This window comes from Canis aureus, chromosome 13 (assembly GCF_053574225.1).
Source record: "Canis aureus isolate CA01 chromosome 13, VMU_Caureus_v.1.0, whole genome shotgun sequence".
Lineage (NCBI taxonomy): Eukaryota > Metazoa > Chordata > Mammalia > Carnivora > Canidae > Canis > Canis aureus.
In genome coordinates, this window is record NC_135623.1 from 54,857,468 (window position 1) to 54,881,436 (window position 23,969).

Here is a 23,969-nt window from a genome sequence, read left to right on the forward strand (position 1 = left end):
GAACTTATGAGCCCCTTTCTACCACTAAACTTGTCCATTATCTTATATTTTCTCCTGTCAGAGTTAATGACATCATCCCCTTAGTGGCTCAAACCCAAACCCCTGAGCCATCATAGTCTTCTCTCTCCTTTCATATTCCCATATCCAAAGGAGTGGTGTAGCCCCCTCTCACTACTTCTACTCCCAACACCTTTGCACAAACCACTCTAACCTCTTGCCCGATTAGCAATAGCCTTTAACGATGCTTTCCATCCTTGTCCCTTTCCAGTCTAATCTGAGCATATGTGATCCTGTTAAAAGGGAAGTCACACTGTGATGGTCTTCTGCTCTGAAGCCTCTACTGGTTTTCCATCTCAGAGTAAAGCCCACGTCCTTACCAATGGCTGACAGGGCCCTATGTCATCTGCTCTACCTCCCCTTCCGTGTATCATCCATTCTTCCCCCTCTTTTACTGTATTCCAGGACTGTTTTTTCAAGAACATGCCCAGCCTGATCTCTTCACAGGGTTTTCCCATATTCTGTGCTTTCTGCCTAGAACACTTTCCCCACATGCTTGTTCCTTGATCTCTATTAAAGTTTTGTTCAAATGTCACCTTTGCATGAGGCATCCTCTGACCACCCATTCTACACATTCACTATTCTTGTCTTTGCTTTATCTTTCTCCATAGCACTTACCACCTTTTTATATTTACTTACACATTTTTATTGTGCTGCTTTTCACAATTGCTCTGTAAAGGTAGGGGTTTTTGTTTCTTTTTTAAAATTTCTTTGCTAATATTTCTATAGCACCTAGAATGGTGCCTGGCACATAATAAATGCTCAGTACAAATTTGTTGAATTAAGTGGAGACAAGAGTTGTTTACTATTTTGTGAGGTATGTCAGGGTCCTGAGTCAAAATACATGTTTGTTTAAATCAGTTGTGTCACTCGTTCATTTTATACCTACCATTCCTTGAGAGTGTTTGGGGCAAATCTGAACCTATTTGATAGTTATATAATTTGGTTAACTATTTAACCAAATATATGTTTATGGGCTAGAATCTGAATCAAAGGATGGAAAACATCTTATGGATACAATGTTTGGAAATCCAAACTTCTATTGACAGGTGGAATCATTAGAAGATTGATTAGGAAGATCTAAATTGAACTGCTGCAGGAAAAAAAAAAAACTTAAAATCTATTATAGTCCTTATATGTGTTAAATACTTTTATTCCATATAATCAACTTAATTGTTTGGCATTTATTCCCTAGTCAAAATACCAATATTTCCTTGCTCAAATCCTCCTAAGTACTAGAGGAGTGATTTCTTAAAACTTTATTATTAGGAAAAGAGTATTTTAAAAAAAGAGGAAATCATATAGCCAATTGAAAAATGGGGAAAAGTGTACAAAATCCAGGAGGATATTTCTCATAATCACTGGGATGAGTGGATGAATGTGATTGCTGCAGTGGGTCCAGTTTCTGTGGAATCTGAAACTGATACAGTATGTGTGTTGGTAGATTGGGGGGGAGGGCTGAAAAAGGAATATGAGATTGAGACTATACATTTAGGTACAGGTCTTTGGAAGGGCCCCGAAACTTCCTCTGATCTTAACGATAATGTTGATGGAGATGAGTGTTGATACATTGAGCCCTTAGATGCCCAGCACTATTCCAAGCAGTTTTCATATATTATCCCCCAAAGCAACCTAAGGCGTACTGTACCAGAGGTACAGAAAGTCATGTCCAGGGTGGCCCAGCTGGGAAGGGGGAGAGTGAGGAAGGTTAGAAATGAAATTAGACTGAGAGCAGAGACCTCCATCAGCCTCAGCCCTGCCACCCATTAATTGGGGGTCATGGAAAACATCACTCTACCTTGCGTATATGTCCTCAACTCTGTTTAGGAACAGAAATATTGATGCCAGCTATGAACTCCTTATTCTGTTGTTCTCAGGTCAGGGAAAAGTGTGTGGAAGTCCTTTGTGAAGAGTAGAGTGCTTGGAAATGTAGTGTGATATTAAATTACTTTTCATTCCAATACAGTATTATAGGTGAGGCTTGCAAATATAATGAATTTTGTTGACTTTTTATTTCACTTATAATGTTTCTAATTCTAACATTTTTAATTTATCTCTTAGATGTGAATTTTTTTTTCTCTTTAGGTTACTTGTCTGCAAGACTTTTTTGGTGATGATGATGTTTTTATTGCTTGTGGACCTGAAAAATTTCGTTATGCCCAAGATGACTTTGTCCTGGATCACAGTGGTAAGGCAGTTTTTTGACCATCTTGATAATACCCCTGAAGCAGAGGCTTGGGGCTTCGTCAGTTGGCAATGTTAAGTGGTCTGGCCTGTTGAAGAAAGGATGACATTGGTGGTACTCTTTTTGAACTAATGAAGGCAGAAAATAAAATGAAAACATTGGCCTAGCTGTTAAAAACAACCTAATTCAAATAACTTTCATTTTTAGACTAAAACAAGTTATGTTTTTACTGCATTGTGTTGCCTCTGAAGTGCATTTCCTGCCCTGTTTCAGAACAGTGGCTGGCTGTGCCACCTTAAATATATGGGTTTTATTGAATCTGAAATGGTTAGTTATACATTTTCTGTGTGCATAATGAGATAGATAAAATGATAATAACTAAATTGTTAATAGCATTTGCCTTAGATTTCTTTTTACCTCATTGTTAGCAGCTTTAAAAAAGAAACCAACATGCCTTGTTCATATGTGCAGGAAAAAAATAAAGCTTTTTTCATTGATGGAATAAGAAAAATCCCTTTCTCCGATGTATGGAGTTTTCAACTTTTTAGCAATTACCGCAGTGATTTCAAGTGTTACTGATTCTGGGAAAATGGCTTTACTCTTTGTCTTGAATTAATTTAAACTTATCGTAGTAATAGTGATTATTTTAGCTGATAGTAAAGTCAACTTCCTCCTCAAATGTGGTAAAATCCATATACAGACATAACATTTCACATAGGAGAGTGATGTAAAAGATACAGTCTCACTCTTTTATTTCGTGAATGAGGAAAGTTGGCTTTTCAAAATTAGCCTGACAGTAGACCCTTTCCAGTTGTAGTGATTCTGACTGTCCAGAACTAGAGAAACATGTCATGAAATGAATACTGTGATCCAGAAACATGTTAAAATTCAAGATGAGATATTTTGTGGTACCAACCTTCTTTGTATAATTCTTCTCTGTCATACTATGTCAGTTATCCTGGGGATGATTTATCTTCTTTGTGCTTAGGGCTCGCTTATCTGTACTTTTCATTTTGTTTCATTTTTTTCACTGCTGCCAAATTTCATTGAGGGTTTCTGTACCATTTTATGTTCTTTGGGCTAGCCCTGCTTTAAACTGGTTATACTACTGGAAAGGATTGCAGAGAATGTCCTTTTGTATCATGTGTGCTGATGCTCTCCCCTGTTCTCATGGATACTGGAGGTTGACTGAAATGTACATTTACATTATCATCTGTATTTGACATCTCTCTTGATTTTAGCTTCATAAATATTCCTTTATGAAGGAATATTTCATAATATTCCTTTGATGTCAATCAATATTAGTAGATTTGAAAGTGGAGACACTGAAACATGATGCTATCTCCTAGGTTGTAACATTAATTTGGCTAACAAAAACAAAATGTTTATTGAGCACATACTATGTATGTACTCCATGTTTTACGTGTATGTTGTAAACTTACATAAGCTAGTTTTATCATTCCTGGTTTTTGTTGTTAGCTATTGATGGGCTCCAAGAGTGAAAGGTGGATGAAGGCTACTGATCTCTTCCCTCTCAGTTGCCAATTATTAACCTTCTGCAAACTGGGGATATTTGGCTTTTTCAAAATCATAAGATTTTGTGAGGATTAAATGAGTCAATATACATATAAAGCTGTTAGAAGAGTGCCTGTTGTATGTGCTATTGCTCTCGTTATTGTTGTTGGGAACGTTTTCATACCACCACCAGCAGGTCATAGAATTAGACCTAATTCTGCCACTGTTGTTATTTATTCAGAGGAAAAGTTGTGTTTCTAACTGGTTAGTTAACTTGTCTTTTAATCTTAACAAAGTCCTAACTTTCTATCCTTTTAAGATTCTGACATCTTGCATTAAAGAGTCATTAAAATGCTAAACGCATTTTAGCCAAGTAACAGAATCCTCCTTCAAGAACTGGCTTCAGGACTGACTGACTGAGCCCTAAAACTAAGTCCTAGTTGTTGGTTCTCTAGATTTATACTTGTGCTTATGAAAGAGTGGCCGTGCCTTTACGATTGTTTCTACACACACACACACACACACACACACACACACACTCTCACACTCCTGTTTAACATCCACGATGCTAATTAACTAAAACTGAGGTTGCTACAGCCCCTTCCACATAAGATTTTGATTAGGGTCTTTCAAATGCTAACTAGCCCCCCTGGTGTGTATTGTCCTGATTAGTGGACTTCACGTGTTAATTTATTCCCCTGAGGAATAGATTAAAACCAATCCACATTGTAATCTTACTGCATAAATTGAAGTATTTTAACGTAAATGACAGACAATATGTTATCTAATTTAATCTTTATAACAAGCCTACGAAACAGGTTTTATTCTCAACCCAATTTCATAGAGAAGATAACTGAGGCTTAGAACCTGAGGGCCCCCCGGTTAACAGTTAACAAAATCAAATCCATGATTCGTTCAAAATCTCCATGATTCCAAAACCCACGTTCTTAATTATTCAAATTAGCAGTGATTATTTTAGCTGCAATTAGTTTGAATTATCTAAATGCTGTTCTATTTAGTGATTTATGGAAAAAACAAAGTTATTGTTTAAAGCTAGCTTCCTCCTTTTTGATGCTCCATACTTAGGGAAAGTGGAAAATAAGACAGTAAAGAGTCCCATACCCTTTCAAAATAAGATTATCAGACAGTTTGGAGAGAAAAAAATTGTAGCCTTTTGCTATCAATACTGACTAAAAAAGGAAGTTGCCTATGTTTAGATTAGGCTCTATGTGTGTGTGATCAAGTTAGGACATGGGGATTTCTGTGTTCCGTAGGAACTTCACTAGAACAATGAGATGGTCTGCAAGATGCCTAGTCTAATGACTAAGAAGGATAAACCTCAGGTGTACTTTTAGGACAGTTGCTTTGTGTGTTAAAGTTGTTTAACAATAACAGAAAATGATCAGGTAATCGTTCTAGGCAGGAAACTAGATTCACATTTAATCTTCCCTTGATTAGTATTTAAACTAGATTCCATTAATACCCTTTCCTTCCTTTCTAGAATGTCGTGTCTTGAAGTCATCTTATTCTCGGTCCTCAGCTGTTAAGTATTCTGGATCTAAAAGCCCTGGGCCCTCCCGACGCAGCAAATCACCAGCTTCAGGTAGTTAGTCGTTCTCCTTCAGTTTCTTTAATTATTATAACTAGTAGCCTTTCCCATGTTTATATATGCAGCCAGGTTCTAAAACATGTAAATGACATGATTTTTAAAATAAAAAATTTAAGCCTGTTTCTCAAAGTTGTTATAAATCTGCTGAGACACTTGTTTTATTCTGACACATTTTCTCAAGAACAGTCAACACCTAGAATTTTCTGGTACATAAGTAGAAGTGTTTCATATTTGGACCACAGCGTACTGTATTTTTAACTTTGTGCTATTTGATTGTGGATGTTCTTCTCTTACAGGTTTAAAACATACATATACACATGTGACACAGAATGGATTTACTTGATAAGTTTCACAGGCTTTTCCTTCTTTAAGCAATTTAATAGTTGTAGTGATTATTATCGGAAATTAGTGCTTATTTAAGGTCTGACTTACCTGTAATTAAGTTTTTTTCAGGTTGTAGCCCTGCAGATTTGTCATCACTTTGACTGTTTGGGGGACACCTTTTGAAAAGCTAAAAACATCTATAAATATCTTGATGTGTTATTTCTATAAGGTTCGTTTATAGTAACTATAAGTAATTTTGCTGATACCCCTTCCTACTAAGGAAAGGATTGTGAAAAACCATGATTTTACATGTAGGAAATCTAGAACATGTAAAAGTAGTATCAATAAAAACTGTTTCAAGCATCAGACCCTATAAAAGGCTGAGTTTTTTGGACATTGTACTTTTCACTGCTTCCCCTTCAGCACTCACCCCTCACCCCACTTTCCTTAGATCGAATTGTTTACCCTTTTTTTGTATACGTATTCCGACCTGCTGAATAACTGCTCTCCTTACTGTCTCCTCTTTGTATTCACTGAATGTGCACAGTAAAGAGGGGTGGCCACCACTCCAGTGCCTACTCTGCAACCAGATCCCCAGGTGAGCCATGATTAGGATGGCTTTGTCGCTCTGCTGGGTTTTTGTTTTTGTCTTTTGCCACATTTCTGTTTCCTTTTGCTCCATTTCCATGAACGTATCTGGCTTGTACCGGGGTACATCTGTGCGCTGTGGAGGGCTCCATGGTGCACAGGATGCCTCAGCCTCCTTTCTTTATCAGAGAACCAGTCACTGTCAGAAGATTGCCGATTGCCTCTCTGTACGAAGTGATCAAGGAGGCATACCACCTCAAAGGGTCTATCTTGGAGTTAATTTTGGAAAACATTCTGTTATTGACAAAGGCTAAAGTTCATTGGTGATATGAAAATAGCCATAGAATTAAACTTTTCTGTCTTACCTTCCTCCCCTTCTGTTTTTTACCTTCTTCCCCACCCTACAGCTAATAGGCCCAACACTCTTTCTAAAAATATTGATAGTATGAATATTTTTTAACTGAAATCATCTCTGTGCTGTGAAGCTTATTTCAAATCATGCTTTCTATAAAGTATCTCAAACACTAGGAAAGCTAATATAACATGAAATTTGCATAAATACAATTACCTGAGCTTATCCAATAGTAAATGTAGATTTTTGTCAGGTTCTTAACTTTCATTTTAGCCATAGGTTTACATGTGTTTATCATATCAGTAAAATAAATGGAAGTGAGGAGAGTGATTAAAAAATGAGATATTATAATGAATCCAATATATACTGAACTAAAAGTATGTTTCATAGCCACATTTGTCTTGCACACCATTATGTTTGTATATATATTTATTCAAATCTTTTTAAATTGAATTTTTGAATGCTTAAAAATTGATTCAAGAAATCTTAATATTTCGGTAGCATATTTGCATTTGAGATAGTAGAGCAGATGTTAAACTTGTAAGTAAAAGTTCTGAGATGTTTAAATCATGTTTCAGGGGGCAAACAGCTTCTTTATGAGAGATTAAACTCAAAAGTATGTTCACCACATCATGCAGTTATAGAAAACTGAGAAATATGTATTATTAAAAGCCACTTGTACCCACAAGTACAATGCTCTTTTACAGACCTCTACCTGTGGCATACCTGTTAACATTTAGAACATTCTGTGGGACAAAGTGGAATTTCAAACAGAGCTAGTAACTGTGTAGATGTAACATTATACTTTTTCAGTCTTGGGAAAGAAATGCGCCCATTAATGGCCTTCTGGTTAACTGAATTCCTCAACAAAACTCTATCCAAAGGGCTAAATAGTGTGTAATGAACACATAGAAATTCAGCTGGATGACATGAGCAGGTAAATGTTACCATAATTTGAGTCCTAAAAATTCTCCCTTTAGGTTTCTAGCTTGTGAATCTTTCAGAGTCTGCCAAGATAGAAAATATTCAGAATAAACAAGCAAACAAGCCCCAAGTTTATTTCTTACATTACAGTTGAGGGGAGGAATGGAGAATAGCCTTATTTTGGGAGAGAAAATCAGGGGGTGGTGAAGGAATAGTAGTAGCATGACAAAGGTGCTGGCTGGTTATTGCACACCTACCAGTTGGTGGCAGCAGTTTGAGAGGAGCTGACTCAGTGTGAGACGGTCCTTGGTCCCACTTACCCAGCCTATGACTCTGGAGAAATGTGCAAATAAATGAAATTAAGGACTACTCATTAAGGAACTAACTTTTTTTTAAAAAACAATTTTCCAAATGCTCTGGGGAACTTAGAAGCCCAAATGTGACTTTGTATCCCTTTAGGCGGAGATTATTTGGAGGAAAATATGGACATGTCATTGCTGACAGCAGTAAAATCCCTAGCAGTGAGTTTTGTGAAGAAACTATGTTTAGGAGGGGATGTGTTTTCAGGGAGTTGTGTCTTCTGTCAGGATCACCATTTGCAAGAATTGATTTTTCTCCTGTCACTATTCCAAGGTAGCCTCTGATATCAGTGTAGTGTCTGAACATCTGTGAACGCCAACAACACTTACAGAGACTGGTGACCTATACAGGTTTCTGTATGGAATAAGCCAAAAAAAAAAAAAGGAAAAAATTCAGCCTCAGCTCACAGCAGTTTGACTAGTTCATTGCCCATAATAACTTCTATTTTATGTGAATTCCTGCCACCAATTCCCTTTATCTAAAGAGAATTTTTAAAAGAAACATCGAAATGTAACTTAATTGAGAAATAATCAGGACTGTTGAATATTCTAAACAGTTTCTAATTGCACAGTTCCTTGCCTTGTACTCGTGCTCTAAATATGCACATACATTTGTTGAGAAATTATAGGTAACTGATCATTGTTTATGCATGAGTGGTTTTAAATTAGAAAAATTAAAGTTTGGTAAGTTAAAAGTGACTAGAAAATGTTTTCATCCTTACCCAATTTAAAATGAGTAATGCAATAAATAAGCATGACTTTATAGTCCCAAATATCCCGGTTTATAGATGATTCATCTAATCACAAATACTTCTTGATTGAGGACTTTTGCCTCCACTCAAGGACTGGTGCTCACATTTTTGAGTCACCCATTTGGGACTTTTACCTCTGCATTTTGCTTTTATATTGATTAGCTTCATTTAAAATAATAGTTGTCTACTTCCTCATATTTAAAAAGAAAAGAAAAAGATGGACTTTGCTTTTCTTTCCATAGATAAGAGTGACAGTTTTCATCTTTGGGTAAAGCATCGAAGATTAGTGATAAAAGGGATTGCAAATACGTCTTAGCAAAACAACTATAAGTCCTAAGTGTTAATTAATAAGCTTGTGAAATTACAGCAGAAACAGATTCAGATGATCCAATTAGGAATAAGCATGAGTCATGCTGAAGTGTTTGACCAGCATTCTCTCAAATAAAACCCGCAAATTTACCTTTCCTTCTATACAACAGTGGTCATACTTTTCCTAGCTATGCTCTGAATTGAGCCTTCAACCTAGGAAGTGTGTAGAAGTTTGGAAGGGATTCTATTTTAAAAAATCAAGATTTGCTAAAAAAAAAAAAAAAAAAAAAAAAATGGGAGAAATTAAACTGTGAAGACAAGAAAATAGAAGGAAATAAAAAGGACTAGATTAAAAGAAAGTTGAAGAGTGTCTTTATGGCCTTCAAACAGATAAGCAGGTGTTGCAAGAAAAATGAGCAGTAATTTTCCCTTTCCATTAAGAATATACTTAGAAAATATGTTTGGATTATGGTGAAATTGATTTGGGAGAGCTGTAGGACTTCTGGGTGAAGGTTGGTATATACCGAGAGAGTGGATATTGGAAGTTACAGCTTCATAATAAAGGACTGCAAACATACCAGCCGTTTCATTTCTCTGCCCTTGTTGCCAGGTGGGCTGTATGGACAAATTCTCATTCACATCTCTCCCATAATGTCTTATATATTTGTTTATGTCACTGTTGGAAAACTATTACTGAAAAACAATTCTAGTTTCACTCCTTTATTTGTCTGGTACTTTGTAATGCAAGGAGACACATTATTTTGGCCTTTCACTGATTTGCCATCTGCTTTGAGCTTTAAATGAATCAAAGCTTCATTGGAACTATGTCGTGCATGTGCTTAGTGTTTTTGCACAATCTGATTGTTTTGGGGTTTTCATGACCTCTGTCTCCTTTGTTGTCTCTGCCCCTGGTCAGTTAATGGAACTCCCAGCAGCCAGCTGTCAACTCCTAAATCAACGAAATCCTCTAGTTCTTCTCCAACTAGCCCAGGAAGTTTCAGAGGATTAAAGGTATGAAATAGGATATATGGCATGTTTGTGTGATTTTGTTATTTTGAGATGCATAGTTTGGTAGTTTAATTCGTCCAAGGGTTTGGGTGCAATTACAAATGAAAAAGGAAAGAGTTTAGGACTTGGAGCTGGGAAGACCTGCCTTTGAATCCTGTATCCTTTTTCATTTTGTAATCTGGGTCAGTTCACTTAACTCTTCTGAGCTCAAGTGTTCCCATCTCTAAAACAGGAAGATAAGGTGGTGGTTAGGGTTGAACATATTGGGGTAAAGTAAAACAAGTAGCAGTTTTCCCATTATTATCAAAATGATTTGCAATGGGAAAGCCTTGGTGAACACTATAAATCTTCTAAAAATTTCAATTTGAATCCTGATTTTAATACTACTGACCTAATTTGACTTTGCGAAAGTCTAAAACAGGACAAAATACTAGTATGGTACTCATGCACATATGTAGTTAACACAAAAAGACATGTTCATTTGGGTGAGAAGTTAGAAATAAATCTTAGGAATCTTAGGTTTTGACTGTGATGTCCTAAAAATATAAACAGTAACTTAACATGATCAGCAGTTGGTTTAATAGACCTCTTTTTTGTTTAATAGATATTTTGTGTAATACAGAGGAAGAAAAATGATGAATGAAACCAAATTTGCAAAACTTCAACATTAATTTCATTTAGTAGCTTTCAATAATTTAAATGGATAAAAGAAAATTCGCCTGGTGAAACAGCAGGAAATAATTGAGATTAAAGAGTGAAAGTTTCCTTTTGTAGAAACAATAGATTATCTGCATGGTAATGTACTCTAAGAATACTGATGTATATATAGTGCTATGCCTGTGCCAATTAACTTAGTCTCTTGGCATTTTGGTGACATTGGAAATGTCTTCATTAGGAATACATTCTCCAAAATTGGTTGCCTAAATGCTTCAGATATTGTGTCTGAGGGGGTTTTCTTGACTCTAAAGATGTGAACTATCTTTTTCAATTAGTAAAATGGATTGTAAGAACCCCACCACCCCTGGGTGAGTGAGGAATGAGAACCTGTGAGCGCAGCATCCTGGTACCCTCAGAGCGGTGAGGATCATGGACCCCCCACTTGAAGGGTTCATTATTCTCCACCTGACTCTATGGCTTGTCTGTCCTGCCCCGAGAATGTTGCGTGAACATTCAAAACGAACCTGCACGATTCTCATGTTAAGTGGCAGATCAAAAAGAGGAATTCCTTCAGGAGAAGGACAGCTTGTCTGTTTTTGTGTCTGCTTCCTTATGTATATTGGCAGACAAGACACTGGACTGAGGTGGGTAGTATGTTTGGGAGTAGAGCATACATAGCTCTCACCTACCTCCAAGTGCTGGAAGCTTTTTATCTTTATCAAAAGAACCAGGCATTTTTGAGGTACTAACCTCGCTTCGGTCAGTTTATAATATGATTTTAATGGAATTCTAAACTGTCAAAAAAACAAAAAAAAGTTATACAAATTAAAAATCACTAATCAATGAAGTATTTTCAGCTCTCCCTCCCCCAGTTTATTGCACCTCAAATAGACAGTGAGGAGGTGCATTATTTTTAATTTGAGTTACTTTCAAGAGAACTAAAGTAAAAATGATTCAAGTTCATTCACTTCTTTTCTAATTTCAGTTTCATCATGTGTTAAAGTACAAGCAAGTGGCTCCTAGTGCTGGTAACTGTTAACCTTAGGGCGAACCCCACACAAACTTTCCAGTTAGCCACAGCCAGGTCCCGCCAAGGTAGGTCCCCGAGGGTAGGCAGGGCCTCTGGCAGGTACCTAAATCCCTTGCTTCCCTGGAATTTCATTCACATCTGTCTTCGTTATTGGTGGGTAACCTTTGTTCCCATCATTCTTTCTAGCCCATCTGCAGCTGTGAGCCCAAGATTGTTCCTTTTAATTGTTGTGCCTTAATTAGTTGGTGCCGTTTAATGCTCAGAGCGCACACCCACCCCACACACATGCACACAAACTTTCACGAGATCACTTATACTTCTGGAGTGGTAATTCATGGAATTTTAAAAACATAAATTTTATTGCTGAGCCGTTAGATAAAGTTGTTCTCATTATGCTGAGTGTATTGGAAATGGTCGAGTAACCCCAGCATCCATCACAAGGCTGCTGGATAAGTGCTCAGGATTACTCATTGACACCTAAAAAGGTAAAGAAGAGTAATAATGTTGGTTACTGGTCAAGATAGAAGATGAGAGTATCAGAAAAATAAAGAGTAGCGGTCTTTCTGTTACTGGTGAGAGAGCCTGCCCTGTGTGAATGGGGAGGTCTTCGTTTTTGGATTCCCCGTGCAAAGATACACACGGGGATCTGTGCTCAGAATAAAGACAGCCAGAAGAAAGTAGCAAGCACCAAGCAGTTTATTAAGGTGAAAGTACACTCTCAAGGTAGGAGAGTGGGCAGGTTCTGGAAGGTGGAACCCACCCCTAGGTTGTTTTGGGATTGGGTATTATTGAATCTTTCTGGTTTGAGTATGTGCAGTGTGGTGGGTGGTCTTTAGTGGAGGCTGCGTCCAATCTTTGGGAAGACTCCTCCCACAGGGAGTTTGTGACCAGAACTGTCAAGGTGGCTTTTGTCCACAGGGCAGGGCAGTACCCGCAATGCAAATGCATTATAATACATCTAAGGTTACCCTGGGGCAGAGGTGATAGAGGAGAGACTTGCTCTGCACCAGAAGCTCCTGGTCTGTTAGTTCCAGGGTCTTAGAACCACCAGGTCAGAATGTTGTGCCCTCGGGCTTTTAATGCGTCACATATTTATCACTGTCCTTGCCTCTGGGGCCTGTCTCTATCATTCTCCCCTCAAGGACTTAGAACTCAGCCTCCCTTTGCTCCTTCCACTGCTGGGTCTAGCTTCTACCTAACTTTTCCATGACCCTACCCCCTACCATCCAAAACTCACTTTGTCTTCCACCAGCTTGAGGCCTGTGGGCTTTACTCACAGCTGTAAAACCTCCTCTGGGTCTTCTATCATCTGTCTAATAAGAACATTTGTTTTTAAATAACCTCTAAAATGCTAGGATTATAGTTCTTTTAAATTGGCAAAAAAAAAAAAAAAAAAAACACCTACTTAGGAAGCAGGAGAGTCTATTTTTCTTCTCCTCACTTTAAAGCTAATAGAGAATTACCGTATTTTGCATTAAACATTAGCAGCTAAATGAGTCTCTGCCACACTGATCAACTTCTAGGCCACGATGCCAAACTGGGGCCTATCCTCATGGGTCATGCCTTATGGAAACTGCATCTGGTAACTGCTCCCAGCAATCTGTGGTATTGGATATTGTCTTGGGGATGAAGACCTGCCTTTGAGCTACTGCAGCTTAGTCATGTTACTTACTGTACAAAATAACCCTAATTTTGATGGCAGTGTAAGCTGCAGTCAGCATCTGTCCACATTTGCATTATTTTCTCTATTCAGTGACATTACAAATGGAGAATTACAGATAATTACTACATGTTAGTGCTCTGCTTTTTTCTTCCCCTTCATTTACAATGGCTTATTAAGATCAATTAAGAGGGAATGTCTGACAATGGAGGACTGTTTTTCATAGGCAGGAACTATTTATCCTGGGTAGATGCTTTAATGGCTTTGGGAATAGATAATCTTTTTCCAGAGAATCAGCATTGACAAAAGCAAGCAAACGAGCCAGGACAGCATGTGCAGGACTTGACACTCCTGTCTGTGTACCAGGACACAGCTTTTGCTAGATTATTTATTTATTTAACTATCTAGGTTTTACCTAATAGGGAATTAGGTAAAGTTAAGTCAAAGGGAGGCAGAATCTGATATTCAAATACAGTTTTCCCCTCTTTGTGCCGGTTCTGGGAATCATTTTAGGGTTTTGGTGGGGATGTTGGAAGAACTAGAGATGAAAACAGAGTCCTACTGTGATGCTTAATCTCTGACCACAGAGTGTCTGTGGCTTTTTTGTTTGCTCATTGAAAAAGATATGAGAAATACAGAAGCAAGCCACCTCTCCACAAAAGAAGGGTATTCATAGTTTTCCCCATAATACTCTTTGAGGAAGGCCTTTCTGCTCCATTCATACACATTTATAAAAGATCATGCTCAGGCAGCCCAGGTGGCTCAGCGGTTTAGTGCCGCCTTCAGCCCAGGGTGTGATCCTGGAAACCCGGGATCGAGTCCCACGTCAGGCTTCCTGCATGGAGCCTGCTTCTCCCTCTGCCTGTGTCTCTGCCTCTCTCTCTCTGTGTGTGTCTCTCATGAATAAATAAATAAAATCTTAAAAAAAAAAAAAAAAGATCATGCTCTTTGAGAGACTGGACCAAAGCCAAGAGAGGAAGGAAAGCTGTCATCAGTTTGTGAATAATTTTTGCAAGATGGGAATGTAAGAAATAGGGTGGCAACCAAGCAATCAGAAGTCTTTAAATCTAAAACTGAAAGGAGTGTTAGGATGAGAGTTAGTTGTACTTTGATTATAATTTTTTGGTTTTGCTAGTTATGTGAAACCTACAATGTGAAACAAAGTCATCTCAGATCTGTGGTTAGTTTTCATTTTATAGATGAGGTTCAGAGATGTGAAGTGACTTGTTCAGGGTCTCATTGGCCACGTGGGATCTCTGACCCTTTCTGGGTCTCTGTCTCTAGCCTCTGACTCTTCCCCCCTTCACTGGTGGGTCTGGTTCAGTGAGTGCAGCACAGACCTCTCAGGAGGAAGCTTGTACGGTTATGATGGAAAAGCTATGCTGTGTGAGTCTTTTAGGAGGGTGAGTGCTGGGGCTGGCTTGCCAGATACTGAATATCTGGGTTTATTTTTATTTTATTTTTTTTTTATCTGGGTTTAGATATACATAAATGCTCTGAGTAAAAATGGGTTGAGATGTTAGAAATGGAATTGGGGGGCGGGCAGTGCTCCGGAGGAAAAAGGAGAGTCAGTCCTGGGGTTGGGGAGAGGCTGGATGAAGGAGAGTAGAGAGAAGTGCCCAACACTTATATCTAACCACAAAAAGCTTTAGTAAAATGGCAAAGTTCATGAGAGATAGGGTTCTTGGTTTTCTTTGGAGGCCAGCAATGGAACTGAGTATATAAACAAGGCAGTGTAGTCCAGGCTCAATAAGCATATGAGTACCTGGATATGAGATGATGTTACATGGTCGGCCTGGCATGGAAGCTCCTTTATGAGTATAGTAGCATAATGGGATTTGAAAACAGAGCCCATGCTTATCACCATTACTAACTCCCAAGGACACAGTGTGAAAGCAATGCCAGTCTGTTAAACAGATGATTAAAACAATATAGTCGACCAAAAATTCATAAAATGAGTTGCTAGGGCTATTTAGGAGGTCTCTATTGGTTCTTTTCCCCAAAACCTAGGCCCTAGGTATTAGAACTTGGTTTTGCTTTTGTATGGATTTAGGGAATCTGGTTTTCCTAGGGCAAGACCACTGGGTAGTGATGGTCCCCTGGGGAGGAGGCAGTTCTGCAGGCTAGAAACCAGCCGCCTTCAGGACACTCCAGCCTTTACCTTGACCTCAGACTGCCCACTACAGTCAGAACTTGGGGAGCCCAGAGGCCTTTTTAGTAAGGCCAGTTCATGCCAAGTTGTACTAGACCTGTGTCAGCTGGGTACGTAGCATCTCTGGACTCATTCTTCTTTTTCTTTAGTGCTCTTTAATAATTAAAATTTTCTGTGACTGTTTCATTCTGAACCAGTTAAGCTAAGAGAAACCAACAGAATTCTTTGATCCACTCAAGCCAGAGAAATTAGACAAAAGTGGTACCTCATAGTATGTTACACAAAGTGTCAAAGAACAAAGCCCAGAACTCATTTGTGCTCAGATGCCTCCATTCAGAGAAGGACATAAGATGGTAGGTATAGTGGTTAAAAGCATTGTCTTGGGGTGCCTGGGTGGCTCAGTGGCTGAGGGTTTGCCTTTGGCTCAGGTCATGATCCCAGGATCCTGGAATCAAGTTCTCCATCAGGCTCCTCCCAGTGAGCCTGCTTTTTTCTCTGCCTATGTCTCTGCCTTTCTCTGTGTGTGTGTGTGTCTCATGAATAAATAAATAAAATCTTTAAAAAAATAAAAGCATGAGCTCTGAAACCAGAATTTCTGGATTTGATCTTGGCTTGGCTACTCACTAGCTCTATGATCTTGGGAAAGTCACATCACCCTTATGTGTTAAAAAGAAAAAAAAAAAAATCATAAGACCTAGTGCAGAGGGTTGAGATTAATTAAATATAGAAAAAATATATAGAGAAAGCATTTAGAATAGCTTTGCTGTTCTTTTTTGCCATAAGCTTTGGGATTTCCAGGTTCAGTGTTCCCATGAGGGAAGTACTCACAAAGAAAAAAATTAACATGCAGCAGTATATAAGAAGTAAGGAGAAAGTTAGAGAAGTCTGGCTCCAGACTTTATTGCCTCCTCTGCTTTCTCTCTATTATGAATAACCTTCCCGACTCTATGCTTCGTCTCTGTTTCTGCCCTCTGTATATAGTCCAGCTCCATTAGTACTCTATAAGGCAGATTATTAGTAACAGATTATTTCAAAATTTAGCAGCTTAAAATAGCAATAAAAATTATTACACGGTTCTTGTGGGGCAGAAATTCAGGAGCAGCTTTTAACTAGGTGGTTCTGGCTTTAAGATGGTTGACAAGGTCATAGTCAGGGTGTGCACCAGGGCAATAGTCACCCGAAGGTCCTGCCAGGAGTGGAGGATCCTCTTCCACGGTGACTTGTTCACTTGGTGGCAGGTTGGTGCTGGCTGTTGGCAGGAGGCATCAGGTCTCCACCATGTGGGCCTCAGAGCATGGCTCAGGCTCAGGCCAAGTTGGCCTCAGAGCATGGCAGCTGGGTTTCCCCAGAGCAAGTGCTCTGCAGGAGAGAAGCCCTCCTGTCTGTGACCTAGTCTTGGAAGTAAGACACCATCATTTCCATAAGAGCTTAGTAGTCACGTGTCAGCTCCTTGCAGCAAGAGAAGGGACTAAACAAGGGCATGAAAGTCAGGAGGTGAGGCTTAGGGGAACCATACCCCTTCTCTCTGCTTTCATCTCTTCATCAGCCACCTAGAATTTCTTCCTGAGGCTGCCCGTTTCCTCAATAGGTTTTTGTCCATTTTCCTTTTTCAAAGCCAAAAAGTCTCTCTCCCTATTAGTTTTATTGCTTTGTTCTCCTCCCAGTCCTTTTGTTCTCCTGACCGATCACCCCTGCCCATTCTTTTCTCTCCCCTTCAAATTCTAGAATCTCACCACCACTGATGTTTTCTTCTTAATCCTCCACTTCCTCTTGACCTCAGCCTGTGATCTCCTGTTTCCTCTGCCCAAGCTCCTTGGAGTCCCTTCGATCTAGCTGATAACTTTCCCTGCGGGAATATTTTCTGTGCTTAAATCACAGCATTTTCTTTGGGACAGATAGGCAGTAAAGAGTACTAAATGTGTCATCAGCTGCCAGATGGATGAAGAAAGCATTTCCCTGGAATTTAATTCATCATCCATGTCCCGGTTTAGGACTTTCAAGGCTATAGTAACTTAAGGCTTCCGAGTCAGGGGCACATCTGTGGACGCTGAGGGATAAAATGTCTCATGTTTTGATGCTGAAGTGCATGCCCAGAGGCTGTCTACCATGAGTATTCTTGTTGGTTGAAAGAAGAAAGAAAAAAAAAAGTACATTTGGAACACTGTCCAACATCTTGAGATTATAAACGGTCTGATGTGCTGATATTTTATCTGATGATGTCTCCTGGGTCTGCTGGTGGTGAAAGATTTTCCAGATTTGTGAAGTGTGATGAAAGGGCAGTAGTATCTCATACTGATTGGCAGAGCTAAAATGCAACTCTTTGACCCTCTGAACTTCAAAACTTCTTTTCGAAGCTGTGAAATGTAAATCCACAGTAGCGGCTGACCTTAGACGCTTTTGCTTTTCCCTGGAGCTTTGGTTTTTCTCTGGTATTTAAAACTAGTTAATAATCTTTGGTACTGAGAGATTGACTACTTCTATGCACTTTTTATTACCCTAGAAATGCTTGGTGGTGACTTCATCTCTGAAAGTAATTGGTTTTATTGACAGAAACAAAAACAAAAACGAGGGACTAACTAAGCAGTTTTGAAGACTTTTCAGTGGCCTAACAAAATCCTCATTATAAATCTCAGACTGCTTGAGGACAGTGATTTGCACATTGTGGTTGTTCAGTAAATAGAGGCATTTGGTGGGTAGATGGCTCAACGGGGCTGAAGCCCACCTGTATGGAACTAGAGGGAGAGTTTGCCAAGCAAATCAGTGTATAAATGGGATCAGTTGTAATAACTTTATTTGAATATAAACAACTCACATGTTAATCTTAAATGCTCCCTTACTCATGACAGTGGCCCATTAGGAATTATTGGTAGTAGACTGAAGATAATTGGGTGGAATTAAGACTTAGAAGTTAGAGTGAATTGTCCTGCACCAGTGACTGGCAGTGGTAACTTCCATAATTTGAACTGAAGAGGGAGGCACCTCTCCTAGTACCCTGGTGTCCAAGAAGTTGATTTCTCACAGTGAAAGCAAGCAGACGTTGTTAGCAGGTGGGCATGCTTATGCCGCTTGTCTGTTGCTCAGAATTCAATAAGCCAACACTTTGAAGGGTTCACTTAATAAGGATATGCGGAGATGCTGTGCCACTTTTAGTGGACCACGTAGTCAATTGAGGTGGCAGTGATACTCAGGAACAGAAAGGCACAAATCAGCAGGTTCTATGCAGCCCCTTTCATAGACTGTTGAGCTGGCTTTTGCATGCTTTCTGTTTAGCCAGATAATTCACTATTTACCACTGTTAACCAATCACAAAGACCAAACGCCACTAATTTAGCCAAATGAAAACAAGTCTGAGGTATGGCTACAGATAAGAAGGCTTTATTGTATATTACCAAGCTTTAGGTGCTGATTCAGATTAATTGTTCTCCTATATCATTACTAATAGTGAAATATTTCAAAGTCAATTATCACAAATCCAATATAAAAGTGCTGAAGGTATGTTTTTATTTTTATTTTTATTTCTTTTAATCCAAATATAATTAACAGGGCAGCCCGGGTGGCTCAGTGGTTTAGTGCCGCCTTCAGCCCAGAGCGTGATCCTGGAGACCCGGGATCAAATCCCACGTCGGGCTCCCTGCATGGAGCCTGTTTCTCCCTCTGCTTGTGTCTCTGCCTCTCTCTCTCTCGAATAAATAAATAAAATTAAAAAATATATATATAATTAACATAGTTTTATACTAGTTTCAGGCATACAATATAATGATTGAACAATTCTGTGCACAGTGCTCATCACAATAAGTGTACTCTTAATCCCCTTCACCTATTTCACACCGCCACTACCTCCCCTGTGGCAACCACCAGTTCTCTATATTTAAGTCTTTCTTTGTCTTTATTCCTCTGTTTTGTTTCTTAAATTCCACATGAGTGAGGTCATATGATATGTCTTTCTCTGACTTAATTCTCTTAGCATTATACCCTCTACCTCTGTCCATATTGCTGCAAACGCAAGATTTCATTCTTTTATATGACTTAATAAATTTATCCATTCATTAAATTGTTGGGTTGCTTTCATATCTTAGTTATGGTAAAGAATGCTGCAATAAACATAGCAGTGCATTTGTCTTTTCAACTTAGTGTTTTCATTTTCTTTGATTAAATACCTAGTAATGGAATTATTGGATAATAGGGTAGTTCTATTTTTGATTTTTTGAGAACCTTCATACTGTTTTCCACAGTGGGTACATTCCCACCAAAGTGCATGAGGGTCCCTTTTTCTCCACATCTGTACCAACACTTGTTTCTTGGGTTTGGATTTTAGCCATCCTGACAGGTGTGTGGTGATACCTCATTGTGGTTTTGATTTGCATTCTCCTGATGATGAGTGACGTTGAAACATCTTTTCTTGGGTCTGTTGGCCATCTGTGTATCTTCTTTGGAAGATTTCTGTTTTTGAATGCATTTCTAATGTAGCATTTATCGTAATTCATGCTGGCTTTCCCTTTTAATTAATGGAATTGATATATTTTTTTATGGAATTGATATTTTAAAATATTTTTTTAAGCCCACAAAAATGATAATGGAAGCAAATCTCTTTGCAAGTAATAGCTGGTAATACTGGCTACTAAAAACCTTCAATACATTTCAGAGGTCATCTTTTTAAGGAAAAAATTTCTTAACTGTATGTGAGGAAAGGTTCTGGATTTATCAATTTGTACATTATTTGACTAAATTACAGGGATGTGACTATAATTCTCTAATCTGAAAGCATGTCCTAAATATACCACAATGAATATTTTGGTGAGTGGGTCTTGTACTGGGTGTCATCCCTACATTTAATAGCCTTGAAAGACTTCTTGTTTTGTCTTCCTAGAGGAGGGGACAGTGTGAGAATAGCTAGATAGCTCCTGGGCTCTGGAGTCAGGCCTGGGTTTAGATTCTGATTCCACATTTGCTGTGGTGTTTGGGCAAGTTATAAAACCTCCCTGAGCCTTGGTTGCTTCACTGATCAATGGAGATTATGATAATACCTAATTCATAAGATGTGAAGTGCTCATTTTAGGACTTGCCACAAAGTAGGCATTCAGTAAACTGTAAAAAGTGACGTCTTTGTTTTTTTTTTTTTTAATTTTTATTTATTTATGATAGAGAGAGAGAGAGAGAGAGAGAGAGGCAGAGACATAGGCAGAGGGTGAAGCAGGCTCCATGTACCGGGAGCCCGACGTGGGATTTGATCCCGGGTCTCCAGAATCACGCCCTGGGCCAAAGACAGGCACCAAACCTCTGCGCCATCCAGGGATCCCTGTCTTTGTTTTTAACAAAGAAAAAGTTGTTCTTTGGCTATAGATAACTTGCAATGGTTAGATTGTTGGATGAGTGACCAGGAGCATTTACGGTAGCTGAAGAATTATAGTTGCTGCCAGAAACTTCCTCCACAGAGGTTCTCAACCTTGGTCACACATTAGATCATCTCTGGAGCTTAAAAAATACTGATTCCCAGGCCCTACGCCAGGGATTCTTTACTCTGGGGCGCAGCCTAGCAATAGAAGCTTCAGATTATTCCAGGTGGTCCTAACGTATACTCAAGGCCCGAGAATCGCTGCTTTACAGCAACAGTACCCTGAGGATTATTCTGTTCCATAGTTTTAAAGTGTAAGAATTAGATTCCTAAGAAAGTTCTTGTAGACCAAGAGTTTGCTTGCTGGCCAAATTCGGCCCATAGTCTGACTTTCTAAATTAAGTTTTATTGGAACACAACCATACTCCTCCATTTACATGTGCTCTGTGACTGCTTGCTTTCTTCAATAGCAGAGCTGAGTAATTGTGATAAAGACCATACCATAAAGCCTAAAAGATTGCTCTCTAGCCTTTTGCAGAAAATATTTCTGACCCCTGCAGTAGGCCACTTAAAAATTGAATTATAGTGCCATTTTCCAAGATGCCCCAAAAAAGTCAACTCACTACACAAGAATATCTCCTAGATTCTGCTCAAGTGCTTCCTTTCATGAAAACTCAGAATGAAGTAGTATCCAGGAATATACTCAAAAGTCAATAGTAATATCCTATAATGCATTGATGTAGTCATTTCCACTTTTCTTGGAGAATTGCCTATCTTTGAATAAAACTTCACATTTTTAGTGTAGTACCTAACCTTTCTCTTTAAGTTTTAAGTCTTGTAGAAGTTGTAATAATCTACTTATCAAAGAAATTTAATGTAAGGCACTCTGACTTGACTTCTTGGCTAAAAATGTAGAAAGCTGGAATGTTACTTATTATCAGCCATGATTGAGTACATAGCATTTACTCAGTCAGCCATGAATGCCTTTTTAAATGATACTAGCAGTTGAGGACACATTATAGCTTTCTCTGCTCTATTTTCAAGTCTTTTAAAAAAGTTTTTAGCAGAAGTGAACAAAACAGAAACGGACTCATAAATACAGAGAACACACTGGTGGTTGCCCGAGGGGAGGGGTCTGGGGGGATGGGTGAAATAGGTGAAGGAGCTTAGGAGGTAAAGTATAAGCTAGGGAATATAGTCAATAATGTTGTAATAGCTCTGTTCGGTAACAGATGGTAACTATACTTATTGGAGCATTTTATAATGTATATGAATGTCCAGTCATCATGCTGTGCACCTACAGCTCTTGTAATTTTGCATGTCAACTATCCTTCAATTAAAAATATATAAACATACGGATCTCTCTCAAGGGCTTAAAGTAGTGCTGTCCAATAGAACATTCTGAGATGATGGAAGTGTTCTATGTCGGCGCTGTCCAATATCGTAGTCACCAGACACACGTGGTAATGAGACACCTGACATGTGGCTAGTGCAGCTGAGGAATTGAGTTTTCTTTTCTTTTCTTTTTTTTTTTTTTTTCTGAATTTTCTTTAAAAAGATCTTAGCAGAAGCAGGTTCTTAGGCATTTCCTTTCCTTGCATGCTTTTAAAAATGGAGCTGCTGCTGCTGCCATAGGCGGGTAGATAGGGCAGCGGTGACAGGGTCTCCTGACATTGCAGCAATACCTCCAGTCTTTTCCATCACCTTCCCTCCTTGACCAATCAGGACCTCAATAGGAAGTTTGCTCCCCTCTTCCCGCCTACCCCCCCAACCATAATCACATCTTTTTGAACCAGTTAGTAATTATGGAAGATGATCTTGAAAGGGCCCAGATGCTGCCATCCATTTATGCTTTATTGAGGAGGATCTTCAAATCACACAGCATCTTAGGCGCTTTCTTTGTGCTGTGTCAGCATCGTAGTTGCTGATGGAAGCCCGAATGCTCATTAGCATTTTAAGAGATTTTAATAAAAATTGTTAGTTTGACAACAGGAATGGGGCAGGTTTAATCAGGAATGCCATATTTTAATCTCTCCTGCTAATTCAGTCCTTGCTTCAATAAGGAGAATAATTCTCTTACACGGGTCAGGGAAATCTGTAAATTGTGCCTGGGAAACAGGGAGGATTCTGTAGTCCTAGCTTTATCCCCTGCATTTTCATTGCTCTTTGTCTGCATGTCTCTCAGGGCACTGGGAATGCTCTGCTTTATAGTTCACGATAGACACTTCACATTTGCCAGGGATCTGTCCAGAGATCTCGGGGAATACTCAGCTTTTCTTGTACCCTAGGAGCACCAAGCTTCCTTCCTGGGAGGTCAAGGGAGCTTAATCCCCGGCTGTGTGATTCCCTCCTCACGAGCCTTAGCAAACTCATGGATCTTGAGAGTCGTTTGTAACCTCCAGAACCTTAGAAACCATCTCTTGGAATGTGGAGGTTTCTTGGAAAGGTCTTAAGCATGCACATAGGTCTCCTCATGAGATTGTAAACTTCTGGCCAGTAGGAATCCTATCTCCTCATCTTTATATCCTCTAGCAACCCTGCGTAGGGTATTGCTGCTGGAGGAGAAAGGAGGGCTGTTTCTGTGTCAGCTCATGCCCCTGTCTGTTCAGCTGTGCTATCATGAAATGACTCCCCTTCATATTTTCATTTTCTAAGCTTTTTCAAATCAAGGAACGTTATTTGGATGGGTAATTATTAGGTATGTTACTCCCGTTAACTCTATGTACGTCATTGGTTTTGTTTTGTTTTGTAAATGCTTGAGGTTCAATACTTAAACAATTCAGTTTGCGAGTTTTGAAAAATGTTCTTCTTGCCATGATTATTTGCTAAGAAAGCTGCACTCACTGGTGATTTAGTGACACCTTTAGTGACACCTACCCGTGAAAGTAGCCTCTCCTTCGGCCCTGACCACAGGCCACTTGCTCCCCTTGGGCTCAGACTTCAGCCCAGGTCTCGCTGTCTTTTAGTTGCCAGGAAACCAGTCCCCCCCTCCCTGTCTCCTGATCTCTTTCCTTGCTGCCTGTGAATCCCAACACAGACCGTGTTTGTCATTGCTGGTCTGTACAGGGAATTGGGATAGGTCGGAGTAGGGGTTTAATCAAAACAAACACTGGGAAAGTTACAGTGGTTCTTCACCGGACCTTAATTAGTAAATAC

At 39.1% G+C, this 23,969-nt stretch overlaps 1 protein-coding gene across 15 annotated transcripts in view; it reads left to right on the forward strand.

Moving 5' to 3' along the window:
• The window catches only part of DCLK2 (doublecortin like kinase 2), a 245,858-nt gene that overhangs the window by 89,512 nt on the left and 132,377 nt on the right, over window positions 1-23,969 (forward strand). For 11 of the 15 annotated variants that reach the window (XM_077846329.1, XM_077846330.1, XM_077846334.1 and 8 more), the window contains exons 3-6: window positions 2,143-2,245; window positions 5,259-5,360; window positions 6,238-6,288; window positions 9,891-9,985. In XM_077846329.1, the coding sequence (XP_077702455.1) occupies window positions 2,143-2,245; window positions 5,259-5,360; window positions 6,238-6,288; window positions 9,891-9,985 (351 nt within the window). The remainder of the gene's footprint in view (window positions 1-2,142; window positions 2,246-5,258; window positions 5,361-6,237; window positions 6,289-9,890; window positions 9,986-23,969) is intronic. The other 4 variants (XM_077846332.1, XM_077846331.1, XM_077846336.1 and 1 more) reach the window with 1 other exon arrangement.